A 20,652-nucleotide genomic window follows, 5' to 3' on the forward strand; every position below is an offset into this window, starting at 1 on the left:
ATGGCCTAGGAACAGTGGGTTAACTGCCTTGTTCAGGGGCAGAATGACAAGTTTACCTTGTCAGCTCAGGGATTCGATCTAGCAACCTTTCGGTTACTGGCCTGGCCCAATGCTCTAACCACTAGGCTACCTGCTGCCCCTATTAGCATTAGACCCACCCATTGTATAATTGAAAATAATAACTGCTTAGAAGCGTGCAAGGCACACACATTTCAAAAGATAAGGCTATCATCATCTAAGGATACTAATCATTGGTGAAAATAAAACAGGTGTTAACACTTACCTCAAAGTAGCAGTTTCCCTTTGATAAGGGACGGGGAGCCACATAGCAGCCAACCTCATCAGAGTTCCCTTGATAGCTGAAGAGAAATAACAAGGAAACACTTCCACTCAGACATCTGCCAATTAGAAGGTGAAGATCCTAGTTTGAGATAAGAGCCAGGGGCACTTTTGGGGGGGCATAAGCTGAATTTAGTTGTCGTATAATAATAGTCATAATAGTTTTAATATATTCAGTTTTAGGAGAAGGGGGATTCAATGTTATATTCCAGTAGAAACACTTAACAAAAAGCAGTTTTTCCATTTTCACATTATTTTACAAGCAGAACGGCACAGTTGGGAGAAGCTTAATTTCCAACATTTCTAAACAATCTAAATCATTATTTTTTGAGACAGAGGTGTCACCAAAGCTGTGTTGTATTAAGTACTGTATGTCGTAGTTGTATTTATTAGGTAAAGTGCCTTCGGAAACTATTCAGATCCTTTCCCCTTTTCCAGTTATGTTACAGCCTTTCTCTAAAAATATATATTTTTTAAATAATATATATATTATTTATTTATTTTAATTGCAAAAAAATCTAAAAACCTGTTTCTGGAAACAGGTTCTTAGAAATGTTTGCGAATGTATTGAAAATACATAAGTATTCAGACCCTTTGCTATGGGACTCGAAATTCCGCTCAAGGGCATCCTGTTTCCAGTCCACCTGTGGTAAATGTTGTTTATACTGTGGTAAAGATGTTTATACAACTTGATTGGAGTCCACCTGTGCTAAATTCAATTGAAAGGACATGATTTGGAAAGGAACACACCCAGTCTATATAAAGGTCCCACAATTGACAGTGCATGTCAGAGCAAAAACCAAGCCATGATGTCGAAGGAATTGTCCGTAGAGCCCCGAGATGGGATTGTGTCGAGGCACAGATCTAGGGAAGGGAACCAAAACATTTCTGCAGCATTGAAGGTCCCCAACAACACAGTGGCCTCCATCCTCCTTAAAAGGAAGAAGATTGGAACCACCAAGACTCTTCCTAGTGCTGGCCGCCCGGGCAAACTGAGCAATCGGGGGAGAAGGGCCTTGGACAGGGAGGTGACCAAGAACCCGGTGGTCACTCTGACAGAACTCCAGAGTTCCTCTGTGGAGATGGGAGAAACTTCCATACGGACAACCATCTCCGCAGCACCAAATCAAGCCTTCATGTTAGTGGCCAGACGGCAGTCACTCCTCAGTAAAAGATACATGACAGCCACTTGGAGTTTGCCAAAAGGCACCTAAAGACTCTTTAGACCATGATAAATGATATCATCTGGTCTGATGAAACCAAGATTGAACTCTTTGGCCTGAATGCCAAGCGTTACATTTGGAAGAAATCTGGCACCATACCTAAAGTGAAGCATGGTGGTGACAGCATCATGCAGTGGGGACGTTTTTCAGCGGCAGGGACTGGGAGACTAGTCAGGATCGAGCAAAAGATGAATGGAGCAAAGTACAGATAAATCTTTGATGAAAGGATCTCAGGACCTCAGACTGGGTCGAAGGTTCATCTTCCAACAGGACAACAAACCTAAGCACACAGCCATGACAAGTGTCTTCAGGACAAGTCTCTGAATGTCCTTGAGTGGCCCAGCTTGACCCCGGACTTGAACCCCATCGAACATCTCTGGAGAGACCTGAAAATAGCTGTGTAGCAACACTCCACATCCACTCCACATCCAACCTGATAGAGCTTGAGAGGATCTGTAGATAAGAATGAAAGAAACTCCCCAAATTACAGGTGTGCCAAGCTTAGCAAACATTTCTAAAAACCTGTTTTGCATTGTCATTATTGGGTATTGTGTGTAGATGGATGAGGGGAAAAAATGATTTAATCCATTTTAGAATAAGGCTGTAAGGTAACAAAATGTGGAAAAGGTCAAGGGGTCTGAATACATTCCAAAGGCACTGTATGTCTTTCAAAGTGGCATTACAAGCACAAAACATTAACAAAAAATGACAATTATGACAACTGTGCCCATTTGAATGCCAATTAATCGTTACCCCAAATTCTATTATTGTCAGGGCCCTAGTTTGGAGTTAACTTTCTAGCTAATTGGCTGTTAGAGTTTATACTTCATCCAATTATGTGGGGAGGTCAAAATAATGAAAATCAATCTACCAAATCAATTCATTTTAAAATGTTGATTACTTGTCCTTGCCATTATAATTCAGTGGATAGGACATATGGAAAAAAACTAACACTTTGCTAACATGGGGGTCCCTGGGTCACCGGATTCTCTGGGCGGGGTCACTGAGCAATAGGTTGAATACCCCTGGTTTAGATAGCTGGCTAGACCAACTTCCCAATCTAAAAAGAAATTGCTGACATGGGCTAATTGAATGACTTTCAGTGACTGACACTAAAACAGAAAAAAAACACATTTCAAAATGTCACCTTGTGTATTCTACTACTCTAACTCAACAGTAAGTTGAGAACACGACGGAGTTTCAAAAAAAGTGAAAATATATATTTGGGGGGGGGGGGGGGGGGGGGGCACCAGTTGCCCAGCCCTGTAATAGAAGCACCATATTTTAATTCAAGACTATCAGATAGGCCTACATGCAAAGAGTTTCATAAAGCTCAAACACATTCAATTAAACAATCACAAGTCTTTAAAGCCCTCATGCAGTACATCAAACAAAGTGATCATAAACATTGACACTGTATATGACATGAGCTTTATGAAATCAACTAAAATTGTATTGGTCGCATACACATATTTAGCAGATGTTATTGCAGGTGCAGCGAAACGCTTGTCTTCCTAGCTCCAACTGTGCAGTAATAAAAAATATTTAAAAAATACTCCAAAGTTTCTTAGGAGCTAGGAACCAGGTGACGACGTCTATCGGCGCCATCTTGTCTATGATATGGAAATGTGAAGTTCCCATTTGGACTCACGGGTGTAAGGCTTGCTTGTACGACATCAAAGTGGTATTTACTATAATCCTCAACGTCTCATCTTTCAAAATACATAGTCCTCTTAAATGTACAGCATTTCCCTCAGACAACAAAACATTTTCAAAAGTTGCCCAATTAGCAGGAGTGATGGGGGCGACTTACTGTCTGTCGCACAAGGTGCTCAAATTCAGAACAGCTTTCAGTCGAAGCCCATACAGCACTGTGAAGCGCAGAGCCAGAGCTCTGACATCATGTATAGCATGTTACTGTACATGCACTGCGTTCCAATTTAGGCATTTATAATAATATATTCAGTAGTGTTCTCAACATAGTAAACAATAACAATTCAATTACAATATAAAACATCATACATTTAGAATCAAGGCAGGAAATAGCAATACATCCTAAAGGGACTTTCCAGATTAGGACTATAGGAAAGAGTCTGTAGAAATGTGTTTTAAGGGCCCTTAAAAGTTCTGATTGATGGAGCGGCTCTCAGATGATCAGGGAGAACATTCCATAGGCCCCTCGCAAGGGAGCAGAAGGCTCGGTCCCCCATAGTACGGAGATGTGTCTTGGGGAATTGAATAAGTAGGGAGTTGCTCGAGAAACTCCCTTCTAACATTGATAGAAATGTGGTCCCTGATGTAGGTAGGACCCAATCCATTTGAGGTTATAAACATTAGGAAGATTAAAGTCAACCCTATTGTTGACCGGTAGCCAGTGGAGTTCAGCAAGGACGGGGAGATGTGGGCTGACTTCTTGGTCCTGATCAGTACTCTGGCAGAGTTCTAGCCAAATCGCTTCAGAGGCTACAAGGGTCCCCGAACAGAGTGTTGCCGTAATCAAGCCAGGAGAAGTTGAAGACGTGGACAAGTTTCTCTGCATCTGGCTGGGAGGGAAAATGTTTGAGCTGGGCATTGTTTCTCAGATGGAAAAATTATGTTTTGCAGATGTTTTATATGGGCATCAAAGACAGAAGTATCAATCTTGACTCCCAGGTTGGAGAGATGACAAAGGACAGATGGGCGTCTTGGCCATCAACTGTAGGGCAGCATTGGGGACCTGCTTGGGTGTCCCAATAAGCATAGCTTCAGGATTTCTGCTGTTCAGCTGAAGGAAGTTCTCTATATCCATGCCCTGATGTCATCTATGCAGCTGCTACATTTTGCTAGGGCTGAGATGGTGTCCGGTTTGGTGTTAATATATACTTGGGTATCATCAGCGTAGCAGTGGAAGTTGATGTTCGGCCGAGAGGGAGCATGTAGATAAGGAACAGAATAGGCCCCAAAACAGACCACTGTGGGACACCACGTGACTGAAGAATTCTCAGATCTGGACTCTCCAATCGTAATGTATTAATTCCCATTGGAGCGGTAGGAAGATAACCAATTCAGAGCAGTTCTAAGAGGAGAAGAAGGCTAGCTGATCCAGAATCTGCAGCCATCAGCAGGTAATTGGTAACTTTCACCAGAGCTGTTTCGGTGCAAGGGCCAGAAGAGAGACTGAAAAACTTTGTACAGCGGATTGGCAGACAGATGGGATTGAAGCTGGTTTGCAACTACTTTTTCCAGTCTTTTGATAGGAAGGGGAGGTTGGCGATAAGCAGGGGAGGTTGGCGATAGGCCTGTAGTTGGATAGGATGTCATGGTCAAGGTTGAGTTTCTTCAATAAGGGGGTGACTGCAGCGGTTTTGAAGAGTGATGGTATCTCCCCGGTCAGCAGGGACTTGTTGAGGAGGGTGGTATCAAACTGAAGCAGGCTAGATGAGCAGGTTTGGAGTAGGGATAGGGTCAAGGGAGCAAGTGGTGACCTTCATTTTAAAGATGATTGACTGCATAGTGGTTTATGTTGCTGAGGGGAGGGGCAGACTGCGTTGGGGGCTCAGGAGGTGGGGTGCAGGTTGTTTTGGAAGCCATGATGTTTGTTCTAATGTTGTCAACCTTACTCTGAGAAGGTTGAGAACAGGTTGAGAACAGGGTTCTGAGGTTAGTTTTGTTTGTGTCAATCATGGTAGAAGGCAGCAGTAGAAGACTGATCCTGCTGCTTTTAGGGCAGCAGAGTAGCTTGTTGGGTGGTCTTTGTAGGCCAGCAATGGGACAGTGAGGCCATCCTTCCACCAGCGCTTCTCAAGCTTACGGCCATGACTCTTTATTCCGCACAGTTCATCAGTGAACCAGGGTGAAGAGCATTGGACGGTTAATTTGCGTTTTTTTCAGGAGCAAGGATGTTCAGGGTAGTTCTTAGAGTGCTGTTATACAGGTTGACCATGTCGCTGAGTACCAGCTCACTGCAGTCAGACTCAAAGGTGGGCTGAATGTGTTCCAGGAAGAGGGATTCGTTGTTTTTTTTATTTAATGGTCCTCTTTGGGCGGTGGAGCGGAGTGGGTGCCATCAGAGATAATGTCACAGCCTTGTGGTCAGATACAGGGACATCTCCAGTAATAATGATGTCTAATGTGTGTCCACGGTTGTGGTTGGTAACATTAATATGTTGCACAAGGTTTAGACAGTCCAGCAAGTTGAGGAAATCAGCAGCAATACATCACTTTGGTGAGTCAATATGGATGTTAAAGTCACCCAAAATCACACTGGAGAAGGTGGGGCATGCAGAGGTTAATATTTCAGAAAACGTACACATAAATTAGGTGCTTGTCTAAAAAGCAAGGCACTCAAAAGACTGAAAATCAGCAGCAGTCAATTGGTTTCAAATAAAGCAGTCTCTGTATAAAACAGCATGGCCTCCATTACGTCCGATGGAGGCCTTGTGTGCCTTTTCAATGTATTTATATCCAGGCAGAGCTGCCTCATTTAGTTGGTAAAAGTCCTCCTCTTGCTTCAGTGAAACAGGTAATGTAAAATTCATTGTCTAAGATGAACTCATACAAAAGAGAATTGTTTGTTAAGGACTAGACATAGTAGAGTGCAAAACGCTGGAAACCGTTTCATTACATGTTTGTTGATCAACTGCGCTCTGTATGGACTGTATAGACTTGGAGTGGGTGACGTCATTTGCCTGAGGGTCAGCCTGCAGAAATAGCTGTCCATTACGAACCCAACTCCGGTGCTGTATTGCTCTCAATACGAATGTGCACAATATACTTTTGTTTCTTAATTAGTCTCCTACACCCTAGTCATCTGCATGTTTCCCATAAGAGCCTGTATTGAAAGAGGCTGTTCTTAAACACCTTACACAGTGATGTTTTAATCTGTGCAAAACTTCAGGAGGAATCCTTGTGTGTGTAGTGAATGAAGGCTGCTGCCATTTCTGAATATTTTGGTCCAGTAGATGAGGATCTAGAAAGATCTACCTAGGCTGGTATTTGAATCTAAACTATTTGCTAGTTGATTGAAAAGGTTGGAGAAATAGCGAAATATGTTAACAAATATAACATTGATGATAAAAACACCAATTCCAGTGTGCTTTACTTGATAAGCTATCAAATAAACTAAAATGTTGATAATAACAATGTGCATTACATTTTTTTTTAAAAACTCTTAAAACTAATAATTATGGATAATTTTGCAGGTATAGACTACCAAGGTGCCATGAAATCCCATATTTGTCATCTTGATTATCAGTGCCCAAATCTGCAATTTTCAACCTGTATACATTCGGTTTACAAGCGTAAAGGACTAATGAAAATAACTCCAAAACATATGTTTTATCATTTATTTCCCTGAGCCTCCTTTGGCCCTTGAAATGCTCAGTCTGATCGTATTGGCTGTAGGAAACTAATTTGAAGAGATTTAGATACACAGCCCTGATTGGCTGATAGGATGTTCTAGAGCCCACCCTCTTACCCAGATGAACAGTTGGAAAGAAATGAAGGGGCTGCTTTTTCCACTTGGAACCGCTTGGACCTTATGGTTTCCTCTCGCATGAAGGGGGTGGAATTATGAGGGAATTAAGTCACGGTCAGAATACGGTGTATCTGTAGAAACACCACCGCCACACCTTGATTTATCTTCACCCCCAAACGAATAGCAGGTGAATAGCATGCTATTCTCATGCTTAAGTTCAAGGTCAGAATACGAGAAAAGAAAAAAGTGCATAGAAAGAGAATCACATTTAATTTACGCACGCTGAACTCGAGTCGGAATTGCCCCGTATAGCCTATCTGTACCATCTTTTCATAGGACAACCCTGTTTTTACTGAGTTGGCATATTGAGTTACAGAACTGTCCCTTTTCAGTGTTTTGTGTCGCACAGCTTGGGGAGGAACCCGTTTTTCGCCGAGACAGTATAATGATGCATTAGCCTAACACTTTGATGAACTGCATTATGGGCCAGGTGGTCCCAGCTCAGTTTGGGCTCTTGCTAACTCTGTTGCTGTCATCTTGTTTTGTTCAAATACCAGAGCATGACTACATCAATATTACTATGCTTGGGTCAGTAGGACGTTCATTGTTTTTGGGGCGGGTGAGTCAAATGTTCAGATCATGTGCTAGAAATTAGTTAGTGGTGTACCGAGTATCCCCTAAAATGTTTTCAATGATTTCAATCACTGTGTATCATGACAGACCTCATGACATGAATGAATATGAACAGAAGGGACACTGAAACTACGGAAACACTATACTTGACACCCAGTACGGTCATAACCATGTCATAACAGCTGACATAACCTGTCATAATATGGTAATAACACTATGACCCATATACATGGATCTTACCGACAGTGACAAGTCAAATTCAAGGACTTAAGTACTTTTTCCAGCACTAATATTTGCTGTATTCTATAGCAATTTGAAGAGAAACAAGCTATTAATGTGTTTGATAAAATGAAAGATTCTCTAACTCACGGAACCCTATTTACATTTTAGGGGACCCCACATGGGTCCCAGACCCCAAGTTCGGGAACAACTGTACTATTAACCTTTCTCCCTGCTTGCTTCAATGTTTCAACTTTCTGTGTATCTCCTTTATTGAAGCCAGAAGGCCAAACGGAACGCGAACAAGCGTGTACACGCTGGAATTAGAATGCACGGTAGTAAATTACAGAAAACAGACGTGCCGCGAGCGTCAACGTCATCAAAAGCGTCATGTTCTTCAAACTAGAAAGCAAGTCAACTTCTTTGCCTACCCAAAGCAATGCTCTTTCGCGATTAATTTGATTTAGCCCTCACTCACCACTCTGTCTCGCTACTCACTGTAAAGAAAACGTATTTTGTTGTGATAACTTATAGTAGTCCATGTTTTGATTATAGCTAGCTTCATTTCTGTCGACTGCTCCTGTTGAGATCAGGCTCCGTTCAACGTTAGATTCTAACTTAATCCGTCTAACCAGCTAGCTCCTGGCTATCAGCCAGAGCCCTTGAGCTACCTAGCTAGTTAACTAGACATCTGTCTGACTGAAATATCAGCGCCTATTTACCAGTTGTACACTAAGTCTTCGAAAAACAGTTTTTTGGTGGCAAGAGTCAAGGGGTGTTAAAAAAAATCCCACTGTGAGCGGCGTCTCTCTGCCACTGTAGGTCTGGGCTGAGGTAGTTCGTTTCACCTCTCGGCCTATGTCGTGGGCAGAGTGGAGAGTGAATGTGCCGCTAACAAGGCAAAGGTGGAGGAGCAGGAGGATATAACGAGCATACATGAATCATTCAGGATTCCACTTTTTCGCAAATGTAAGCGCAATTAGAACTCATATCAAGAAGCCTTTGAGCATTGATCAACGCTGGGAACGCAATAATATGCGGGTAAACGATAACTCAATTTTTAAAAAGGTGAGTAAACGCTATTTCACAAATAAAAAGGTGCCTGAACAGCGTTTACCCTCTACATCCCTGGACGGGTCTGGTAAAACCATTCATAAACATCAATATCCTACCAGGCAGGCTGGAATTTACATCTGCCCGGAATTTTAACTATCGATGGGATGTTCGCCTAATCAGTCAGTTATGTACCTGCCTGGCTGAGTGGCATGGATGGAATGAGCAGGATTGCCTGGCAACCAGAGCGCGTAACACGTGAAGAAATAAAATTCGGTAGTCTGCCTGGAAATGAATTTGCAAGACCAATACATTTTTCTAATCTTTTTCATATTAACATATTTGATCATTTATCTGTACTTTTTAAATACCATCTTGCCAAAACATCAGATTTTCAAGGTATTCCAGTACTTGAATTTCAGAGTGTCAAATTCAAGTTAAGCACCTTGCACCTGCAAATATTTACACCTGTTGTGACATACATTGCATTATTTTATGTGGCTGGTTATGACACCTATATAAGAGTGTCAACAACCACATTCATTAAAATTCAGTTTTTTTTCCCTCCCAAGAAGTTTCCCTTTGCTTGTTTTTTTTCTTAATCATATTTTAAATAACTTAAATACACTTTATGACACTGTCATGAAGCATTATGACCATTCTGTGTCACTTCACTTGGACTAAGAAAATACACTATGATCATCATAATTATATAAGCCAGATAGGCCTCACATATATGCCCTTATATCAGTCATCAGTCAAAAAGAGGGTGTCTTGTCCCGCTCCTGAAACACACTAAGACAATCGTGAAGAGGACACGACAAAGCCTATTCCCCTCAGGAAACTGAAAAGATTTGGCATGGGTCCTCAGATCTTCAAAAGGTTCTACAGCTGCACCATCGAGAGCATCCTGACTGGTTGCATCACTGCCTGGTATGGCAACTGCTTGGCCTCCGACCGCAAGGCACTACAGCGGGGAGTGCGAATGGCCCAGTAACCAGGACCTCTATACCAGGCAGTGTCAGAGGCCCGAAAAAATTGACAAAGACTCCAGCCACCCTAGTCATAGACTGTTCTCTCTGCTACGCGGTACCGGAGCGCCAAGTCTAGGTGCAAGAGGCTTCTAAACAGCTTCTACCCCCAACCATAAGACTCCTGAACATCTAGTCAAATGGTTCCCCAGACTATTTTACTATCTTGCAGGCTCATCCTGACATGACCCTGCAGCATGACAATGCCACCAGCCATACTGCTTGATCTGTGTGTGATTTCCTGCAAGACAGGAATGTCAGTGTTCTGCCATGGCCAGCAAAGAGCCCGGATCTCAATCCCATTGAGCATGTCTGGGACCTGTTGGATCGGAGGGTGAGGGCTAGGGCCATTCCCCCCAGAAATGTCAGGGAACTTGCAGGTGCCTTGGTGGAAGAGTGGGGTAACATCTCACAGCAAGAACTAGCACATCTGGTGCAGTCCATGAGGAGATGCACTGCAGTACTTAATGCAACTGGTGACCACACCAGATACTGACTGCTACTTTGATTTTGACACCCTCCCGCTTTGTTCAGGGACATATTAATACATTTATGTTAGTCACATGTCTGTGGAACTTGTTCAGTTTATGTCTCAGTTGTTGAATCTTGTTATGTTCATACAAATATTTACACATGTTAAGTTTGCTGAAAATAAACGCAGTTGACAGTGAGAGGACGTTTCTTTTTTTGCTGAGTTTATATGTTGGGTACAGAGATGCGGTAGCCATGCAAAAATCATGTTAAACACTACTAAGTTGCATGAATCCATGCAACTTATGTGACTTGTTAAGCTATTTTAAACTTATTTAGGCTTGCCATAACAAAGGGGTTGAAATAGTTACGACATTTCATTTTGAATTAATACATAATTCCACTTTGACATTATGGAGTATTGGTGTGTAGGCCAGTGAAAAAAAATCTAAATTTAATCCATTTTAAATTCAGGCTGTAACACAACAAAATGTCAAAGAAATCAAGGTGTGTGAATACTTTCTGAAGGCACTGTCAATGTGTAGCCTAATACATGGGCATGGGGAGAGTTGTAATCTTCAACCAGTTTACAACCATAATTAATTGCAATCTCGTTGTGATGACATTTCAAACTTGTGGATCCGCTGGGAACCCTCTTGCCATTCATAACAGGCTCACCTGAGTGTGTCTCCATTCTTCAGCATTCTTTTGTAGCGCTCCTGAAAGTGTACAGCACGCACGTCTCTGATCCTCCTCCGCCAGTTCAGGAACCTGTAGTGTAGGTTGATGTCATCCATCTTGACTTGAGGTCAGGATTGGCTAAATCCAGTGAGTTCAGGTAGGGCTAGTGTGAAAACCAGCACACTCAGTAGCTTTCCAGAAGATGGGTTGGTTACCCCTGTATTTGAGGGAGGGGTGAAAGGGTGAGTCAAATTCTCTACTTGGAAGCTAATTGGTAGAAACCTAGGTGAGCAAGGTGCAAATTACAGGGGAGCCAGGAGGGGCTCAGAGCCCCTGAATGAGACTCTAGCTCCCTTAAACGCAACAAAAGTCAAACTTTGGGGTGTCTCTAAATAATGCTAATTTAACCATTCTCCTATTTGTTTAAAATGTAGTGGTAAATACAGTGGGGCAAAAAAGTATTTAGTCAGCCACCAATTGTGCAAGTTCTCCTACTTAAAACGATGAGACCTGTAATTTTCATCATAGGTACACTTCAACTATGACAAACAAAATGAGGGAAAAAATGCCATTAAATCACATTGTAGGATTTTTTATGAATTTATTTGCAAATTATGGTGGAAAATAAGTATTTGGTCACCTACAAACAAGCAAGATTTCTGGCTCTCACAGACCTGTAACTTCTTCTTTAAGAGGCTCCTCTGTCCTCCACTCATTACCTGGATTAATGGCACCTGTTTGAACTTGTTATCAGTATAAAGACACCTGTCCACAACCTCAAACAGTCACACTCCAAACTCCACTATGGCCAAGACCAAAGAGCTGTCAAAGGACACCAGAAACAAAATTGTAGACCTGCACCAGGCTGGGAAGACTGAATCTGCAATATGTAAGCAGCTTGGTTTGAAGAAATCAACTGTGGGAGCAATTATTAGGAAATGGAAGATATACAAGACCACTGATAATCTCTCTCGATCTGGGGCTCCACGCAAGATCTCACCCCGTGGGGTCAAAATGATCACAAAAACGGTGAGCAAAAATCCCAGAACCACACGGGGGGACCTAGTGAATGACCTGCAGAGAGCTGGGACCAAAGTAACAAAGCCTACCATCAGTAACACACTACGCCGCCAGGGACTCAAATCCTGCAGTGCCAGACGTGTCCCCCTGCTTAAGCCATTACATGTCCAGGCCCGTCTGAAGTTTGCTAGAGAGCATTTGGATGATCCAGAAGAAGATTGGGAGAATGTCATATGGTCAGATGAAACCAAAATTTTGGGTAAAAACTCAACTCGTCGTGTTTGGAGGACAAAGAATGCTGAGTTGCATCCATAGAACACCATACCTACTGTGAAGCATGGGGGTAGATACATGTTTTGGGGCTGTTTTTCTGCAAAGGGACCAGGACGACTGATCTGTGTAAAGGAAAGAATGAATGGGGCCATGTATCATGAGATTTTGAGTGAAAACCTCCTTCCATCAGCAAGGGCATTGAAGATGAAATGTGGCTGGGTCTTTCAGCATGACAATGATCCCAAACACACCACCCAGGCAACGAAGGAGTGGCTTCGTAAGAAGCATTTCAAGGGCCTGGAGTGGCCTAGCCAGTCTCCAGATCTCAACCCCATAGAAAATCTTTGGAAGGAGTTGAAAGTCTGTGTTGCCCAGCAACAGCCCCAAAACATCACTGCTCTAGGGGAGATCTGCAAGGGGGAATGGGCCAAAATACCAGCAACAGTGTGTGAAAACCTTGTGAAGACTTACAGAAAACATTTGACCTCTGTCATTGCCAACAAAGGGTATATAACAAGGTATTGAGATAAACTTTTGTTATAGACCAAATACTTATTTTCCACCATAATTTGCAAATAAATTCATTAAAAATCCTACAATGTGATTTTCTGGATTTTTTCTTCTAATTTTGTCTGTCATAGTTGAAGTGTACCTATGTTGAAAATTACAGGCCTCTCATCTTTTTAAGTGGGAGAACTTGCACAATTGGTGGCTGACTAAATACTTTTGCCCCACTGTATACATCTCCCTCACTAACTAAGCGTCAGCTGTCAGAGCAGCTTACCGATCGCTGCAGCTGTACACAGCCCACCTGTAAATAGCCCATCCAATCAACTACCTACCTCATCCCCATATTTATTTATTTTTTGCACTATTTCTACTTGCACATCCTCATCTGCACATATCACTCCAGTGTAAAATTCTAAATTGTAATTACTTCGCCCCTATTGGCCTATTTATTACCTTACCTCCTTACTTCATTTGCGCACACACTGTATACATATTTTTCTATTGTGTTATTGACTGTACATTTGTTTATCCCATGTGTAACTGCTGTTTTTGACGCACTGCTTTGCTTTATCTTGGCCAGGTCGCAGTTGTAAATGAGAACTTGTTCTCAACTAGCCTACCTCTTTAAAGGTGAAATATATATACTTTTTTAAGCCTAGTGGAGGGTAAACTCAAGTAAATGATGATGACACACCTTTGTCTGATAAATGCATTGAACTATTGGGAGTGTTTTTTTTCTTTGACCAGCAATCAGAGTTTACCCACCACTTGTTTTACCACTACATCACTGGCTAATGGTAGGCCTGTTAGAAGTTCATGGTAATACATATTGTAGACTACTAGCCTAGTAAATTGACCATGTGTTAGGGTGTCCATCCTGTCTTCCTCGAACAGTTTCAGCCCCATTTCAGGTGTCCCGACTTTTCAGGCTACAAAAAAGGTACATTTGTCATACAATACGCATCATTTAATGTAGGCCTAATCAATGTCAATCACTGAATGACATTAGGCACACTTTTTGTTTTGTAACAGATGTCTATTTCCATTCATCAAATGGCGCGAGTATAGGCTACATGCAGTTTGGATGCTGTAATTATTTTGGAGTGGACTAACATGCACTTCTTTAAATGGTTTGTTTGACAATCAGAATACAATATAATGACTTGTGTTCATGCTAAGCGCGTGCACTCTATAGAGAATTTTGGGAAACCCTTAGCTTTTGAAAACTCTATCAAGCATTCTGCCTTCTCCCTAGTTTTCAGTCATTAGCGTCGCCCACGACAAAGCTCATGTGAACTTCAATCTCGACGCTTTGTTCAACTTTTAGGAACGTCAATAATCATCCCATGCGATATGGCTTTCGAAACATATGGCCCTTATCTTTCATCAGCGAGAAAGAATCCTTTAAATAAAATAGGCACTTACTCTAGTAGTTTTTCACAGGTCCATACAGCTATGGGTGCCCCCAGCCAACGAAACTAAACTTCCCAAGTCAAACTTGCACACGGGTGTTTGGAGCCTGCTAGATAGCTAATTAGCAGAGGTGGTCGCCTCATATTTTCCGTAAACAAGCGCAACATGGAGATATGGCTGTGTAGGAACACTAACCCCATAAAGGTGTATATCAATTAACCTAAGCTATTTAGCTAGCGGCACCTAACGTTACCGGTATTAGCAAAACAATTTGAGCAACGCTTCAGTAGCTAACGTTACCTAAGTAGCATACTAGCTAGCTAGCTCACATCGGACAAATAGATTCCCTAGCTACTAACGTTACTGGCTTGTGAACTCACTTGCTAGAGCGGTGGCTACACAGCATACCACTATTCTTGTACATTGCTTACCATTTGTCCAGTATGTGTTTAAATAATTAATTCAAAGGCACTTGTGTTCATTTGGTAAGACTCCAAAACTTTACAGTAGAAAAACGTTGCAAATGTATGGCGCTTCCTACTGACATCAGACACCGGTAACTTCAGTGAGCCAATCAAAGCTAGCCATGAGAAAGACTGACAAGCTGTGAAACCAATTCCACATCAGAATCATAAAATCATATTTTGTGATATCGAATAGGTCTGTCTGTGTACAGAGACGTGTTTCAAGAGGCAGTGGTGCTCCCTGATAAAAGGAACCAATGAGATATTGTAAATAGTTGTTCCCACAATATGAATTGTCCTGGACACAGTATGTCACTATCTGAGCTAGTGACGACTTGTGCCCTTGATTTACCCTATGGGAAAACTGTTTGCTACCATAGGCCTTGGACACAAACGGAGTTTCCCAGATACTGCAGCATTCATTAGGTGGTTGAAAAGTGTGGAGGGCATGCAGTCATTGTAGTCTATATTTTGTGAGAGGAGGAAATAATAGGAGTAGCCTACATCTGACTCAACAGACACCTGAGAGGGGTGGGGGTAGAAGGTGGGAGGAAAAATGAGTAATCCAGGGAGTGTGGAAAAAAATAGCCCCCATTGGTCTGGTGTGTCTCTTGGAACGTTCTCCTGACAGAACATGTGGAAACAAACTAGCTAGGGCTGTAGCTCCTGTAGCTAGCATTGATGGGAACACAAGACGGCAGGTGATTTCTGTTCTTAGTGCCAAGATTAATCATTCCTAATAATAACACCAGGCGGCTGACGACCAAGAAGGTTTTCACCAAGTGGGGTTCCGGAACTATTGCGATGTAGTCTAGTTTGAGAATGTCTATGGGTTCCGGAGCTTTGGGAAGTATTGACCTGCCGCTGTGTTCTAGATAGAATTTTGCCCTAAGATACTGCAGGTGGTCCAGCAGGTTGGTCAAGAGCCAATCATGTATATATGTGCCCTTATTTTAGTGGTGCATTGGCATTACAATTTCAATGTTGTTAGAGCAACATCTTTTTAATTCCTGGTTAATGCTCTCTGAAATGCTCATTTGTCTTTTGATATCGTTTTGTTGATGTTGCCTCATGACAACAGTTTATTGTCCTTACAGGAACCTCCTTCATGGTAGTGACTTCAGACAAACTATAGCACCCAACACTATGAGATAGGTGGCCTGGATAAGAGTGGATTTCTAACCTATGGGGCTCTAACACTTAGAAATAGAATTAGCCATTGTAATTATATTGGTTCATTAGAGTCATTATAATTCTAATGCGTCAATCTAAATCTCTGCTCTATGATCCTCCAGCTAAGGCTGGCTTATCAAATTAAATGTAATCTACATGATAGCCTCATATCAATTGTTATTCTATGCCTACTATAATCACAACTCTAAAAACACATAGATCATCTTTTTTTACTACATACAATGGAACTGTAAGTGGTATGAAGAGGTTTGAGGCTCAGGATGGGTGAGAGTGAGTGATCTCTTGAAGACGGCGCCCGTGAAGCAAATCTTAAACGGTTGAGCGCATAGATGGATTGCATTATTAGTAGCTGCATGTCTGACACAGCCTTTCCCTCTTACAGTCAGTATGTACATTCCAGCTCAAGCAAGTCCTCCTTAATTATCCAGTGGATGCCTCTTCCAATACAAACAATGGCAGCATGGGCAAGAAAATCAGAATCTACCATCTACTGTCCCCTCAAGACTGAATAACTTCTTAATATGATTTAGTCCACACATATTCTCGAGTTTGTAAAAAGACTGCTGAGAAATCAAGACAACCTCTTATGAAACTTCACTAAACTACGTTCTACGAAACGGTTACAATGTGTTAAATACTCAGTCCTGCCATTATCAAGATCTGTCATCCCTGGTCTCAATTCACGTTCACTATAGTTTGGCAGGAGGTGGGATAATCCCCCTAGTGGAACGATACCAATTCATCCAACATTGTTTGATCTGGAAAAGATCCAGCAAACTCCAATGGGTTATAGTTATGCACATGTATTACACAAAGTGGTACATGATATGCCAGCTTCTGAAACATTGTGTTTTTCATGGCAATCAGTTTACATTAAAACACTTCTACTTCTGGAACCCTTTCTTAATTAACATTTGGCACACATCTGTGTAGATCATTATTACATTGTACTTAGAAGGTAAAATAAGGTATTTGTTTGGTTATTTTAACTTTCACCATTCTTCTGTACACGGACAGTTCAATACCTATTTAATTATCTGCAATTGGATCAGTGGTTTTTAATTAGTTTAGTTAGTTTTAATTAGTTTTAATTGATTCATCAGTTACTTTTTCATGTAGTACCTCTTTTGTGAGATCCAAGCAGTATTCTGTATTCTTCTGTGGTCGGGGTTGACAAGAGTATTAGAACAACTCCCATAAAGCTAGACATTGCAGTCAGTATAGCTGAATGCAATTCTATACTTTGCCGTAATTGTTACCATGGCAAATATGATCAGAATGGTCTGACTGACATCAATGCATAATGGGGAGAAAGTGTATATTTTGTCATGTATACTGTTTGTACATGTAAAATGTTTAACATTACTATGGAAAGGGGTCAGTCTATGGGGGTGTGCTGATAAACAGTAGAAAAAGAAGGGGTGGGGGAGATTTAGCTAATTTCCAAAAGGAAAATAATCCACCCCCCACCTCTCTCTACTCCCTCTCTGCCTTCCTCCCTCTCTCTCTCTCTCTCTCTCCTTCCCTCTCTCTCTCTCTCTCTCTCTCTCTCTGAGTCCCAGCCCCTGAAGGTGTCATAACTGTGCTCTCTCTCTCCCTCTCTATCACCGCCTTTCAGATCTTTAAAAGCTGCTGCTTTGCTGTGTCTCTCTCGATCTCAATTTGTCTCCTCTGGCACTGCAGGGGACTCCTGGCTGCCTAACGATTGAACCGGCTAAGCACCAAGCAAAGCTGAAGAGACGGAGAGAGGACAGAGAGAAAGAGGAGAAAGAGATAAATATACATCCAGAAATAGCATCAGCCACAGTTGACTGACAGAGAGAGAAAGAGAGAGAGAGTGTGTGTGTGGAGCTTAACCTGAGACCTGGACAGAAAATGCCTCTCCTTTCTAACTTAACGACTATTGTCTTGTTGCTGATTGCTCACTGCGGATCTTGGATTCTGGCTAACCGCTTGGGCCCCTACAAGGGTTGTCCCTCTTGTAGAGAATCTTTGGGGGCAGGTCGGGCCCCCCGGGACCATATTGGACAAGCAGGCAGCACATCCATGTTGGCCCAGGGAGAGCCCTGTGGTGTGTACACCATGAGCTGTGCCAAGGGGCTGCGCTGCGTGCCCCCTCCTCAGGAACACAGCCCACTCCAGGCGCTGCTGCAGGGCAGGGGCTTCTGCACCAAGCACAGCAGGACCAGTCCCACGGAGAGGCCCCACCCCACAGGTAAGACTGAGACACACACCACTGGCACATCTAATATTATTAAATTCAGCTCTGTGTTGTGTGTGTTATGGCAATTATACTACAGCTTAGCTTATCAGGTAAGACTGATAAGTAAGAAACACATTCTCTTATCATCAGTGTGAGGATTGTATGCTATGTTGGTGTGCACCAAAAATAAATGCTAGTATTGTTTTATTATAAGAGTATGACATTTAGTGTTGGGTACATGACAGGCACCAAAGATGAATTTGAAAAGGCTGCATGGTTTTGATTTCTATGCTGCAGTGCCACTGCATGGTGTCTTGTGACAAAAATCTAATTTGAGAGACTGTTGGACTAGAAGTCTCAAATGTTGGATTGAACAGCCTATCATCAGTCATGTAATAAAAAGATGTAGTCAACACTATGATGCACAGACACTTGAGGAACGCTTTAGGTGTTTCAGTACGTTGGAGCTTGTGTAAGTATGTGTGTGCAAGTATGTGTATGTATATGGTGTGCATGTATATGGATGTGTACGGTGATGGTACTGTACATGCATGCATTTCAAGGGTGTGATCTGTGCATTTTATTGACAGCATAGAATGAGTGTTATACTGTCACCTACAGTCAGATAATGATGCTTTTCATTGCTAGGGGTCTCCATCTACTGTTCAGACTAAGCCACTGCGATTCCTTAGGAAGGACATACTACAGGAAATATCAATTCAGAGCCGAATCACTGTGTCCAGTAAAGATGCAGGGTCTTGATTTGAGCCAGTTTGCTACAGCAGGAAAATACTCCTGCAGCAGCAGGAAATGTGATTTTATATGTGGATTATAATTCATGGACGTTTTCTGTAGTGCTTGATAATAAAAAAAAAATTGTAAGGGAAATTACAATCTTCAGACGCCTTTTTAAACCTCAAATACAATACAGGTGTTACATTTCCTGCCTTGCACTTGTATATGATTGATGCTTCGTGTCTTGCAACAGCTTGAAGCAAAACACTTCTAACTTATATTTTGATATCAGAGATGGTTTAAGGTTCTTGGTAATGCCCTGGTTGACTGTATTCATGGTAATGTGCTGCTCTCTCCCATAGGTCCACATCCTTCACAAAGTGGTGAAATAGAAAAGGTAAGTGTTATCCAAGTACGGTACCTGCTTTAAGCCACTTGATGCAGTAAGCTAATAATGACTTCTACTTACATTTACCCACACCTGTTTAAATCTGAGAAATATGTAGAGCTGCTTACATAATGCATTCATATTCATACAGATAGATACTGTATGATGGAAGGAGTCGGGTAGAGAGAGTTATTACTGAAGCTGCTCTGCTGTCTGGGTGATACAGCGACAGCAGTACCACATATAGTGCTCTAAAGCCATACATTATGGCGCATGATGTGTATGCTGCTATGCGGCAGAACTAATAGACCATGATGTGAATCAGTAAAGTTTAGACTCGACTGTGGCGGCCTTGGGTTTTTCACTTTACGAGGAGAGGAGAGGAGGTGGATCTGCAATGAAACACAAACCCAACATAGAATTTATTTCTACAATTTGACAGATACTGCATACATAGTCACACAGTTGCTTCAAACCACTGTCTAAGTGACTTGGAAAGAGACAGTCCTTGTTTAACAATATCATTATATAATGACATGATATTATGTGACATATAATATGTTTTGCTTCTGGCTTCATGCTGCATCAGTGACCTCAATCTTCTATGATATCCACACATGTTGTAGCTACTCTAATAGGCTAGAAAGGGTCTTCTAACATCAACCATGGGCTTCTCTTGCTGCCATTTAATATGGAGGCTCTCTCCTTGCATACAGTAGTTACTGTATTTATCAATGTATAGTTGCTGTATTTATGACTGTATAGTTTCTGTATTTATCAATGTATCCTCTTTTTAGGCACCCTGCCGCAAGCTGCTCAATAGTGTTCTGCGGGGTATTGAGCTCACTATCTTTCAGTCTGATCGTGACATCTATATCCCCAACTGTGACACTCGGGGCTTCTACAGGAAAAAGCAGGTAGTTATAGCGCAGCGCGGCTGTTGACGTGAATATTTTCCTGTGTATGAATAGTACATGTGTTTTTTGAGATCAAGAGAGTGGCATGCTATTTGGGCTCCCGAGTGGCGCAGCGGTCTAAGGCACTGCATCTCAGCGCTAGAGGCGTCACCTCAGTCCCTGGTTCAATTCCAGGCTGTATCACAACCAGCCGTGATTGGGAGTCCCATAGGGCGGCGCACAATTGGCCCAGCGTCGTTAGGGTTTGGCTGGGGTAGGCCGTCGTTGTAAATAAGAATTTGTTCTTAACTGACTTGCCCAGTTAAATAAAGGTTAATCAATATTTTGTTATTCCTCTTTTCAATTGCATGCTCTCTCTCTATTCAATTCAGCCCAAAAATGGCTTTGGATAAAGGACATTGCTTCCAGGCCCTCTGGGCTGTGGGCATGC

At 42.1% G+C, this 20,652-nt stretch overlaps 2 protein-coding genes across 8 annotated transcripts in view; one reads left to right on the top strand and one right to left on the bottom strand.

Annotated features, from left to right (window-relative positions):
• The window catches only part of spryd3 (SPRY domain containing 3), an 83,393-nt gene extending 68,486 nt beyond the window's left edge, over positions 1-14,907 (bottom strand). For 3 of the 5 annotated variants that reach the window (XM_021565957.2, XM_021565956.2, XM_021565955.2), the window contains exons 1-3: positions 14,753-14,907; positions 11,103-11,322; positions 284-359 (exon numbers count right to left, since the gene is read on the bottom strand). In XM_021565957.2, coding sequence (XP_021421632.1) covers positions 284-359; positions 11,103-11,221 — 195 coding nt within the window. In that variant the 5' untranslated portion in view covers positions 11,222-11,322; positions 14,753-14,907. Of the gene's footprint in view, positions 1-283; positions 360-11,102; positions 11,323-14,333; positions 14,677-14,752 lie in introns of those variants that run through there. The other 2 variants (XM_036946918.1, XM_036946919.1) reach the window with 2 other exon arrangements.
• The window catches only part of igfbp6b (insulin-like growth factor binding protein 6b), a 76,846-nt gene that overhangs the window by 55,943 nt on the left and 251 nt on the right, over positions 1-20,652 (top strand). The window contains exons 1-4 of one of the 3 annotated variants that reach the window (XM_036946920.1): positions 13,565-13,848; positions 17,663-18,194; positions 19,280-19,314; positions 20,103-20,222. In XM_036946920.1, the coding sequence (XP_036802815.1) occupies positions 17,855-18,194; positions 19,280-19,314; positions 20,103-20,222 (495 nt within the window). In that variant the 5' untranslated portion in view covers positions 13,565-13,848; positions 17,663-17,854. Of the gene's footprint in view, positions 1-13,564; positions 13,849-17,040; positions 18,195-19,279; positions 19,315-20,102; positions 20,223-20,652 lie in introns of those variants that run through there. The other 2 variants (XM_021565958.2, XM_021565959.2) reach the window with 2 other exon arrangements.

This window comes from Oncorhynchus mykiss, chromosome 16 (assembly GCF_013265735.2).
Source record: "Oncorhynchus mykiss isolate Arlee chromosome 16, USDA_OmykA_1.1, whole genome shotgun sequence".
NCBI lineage: Eukaryota > Metazoa > Chordata > Actinopteri > Salmoniformes > Salmonidae > Oncorhynchus > Oncorhynchus mykiss.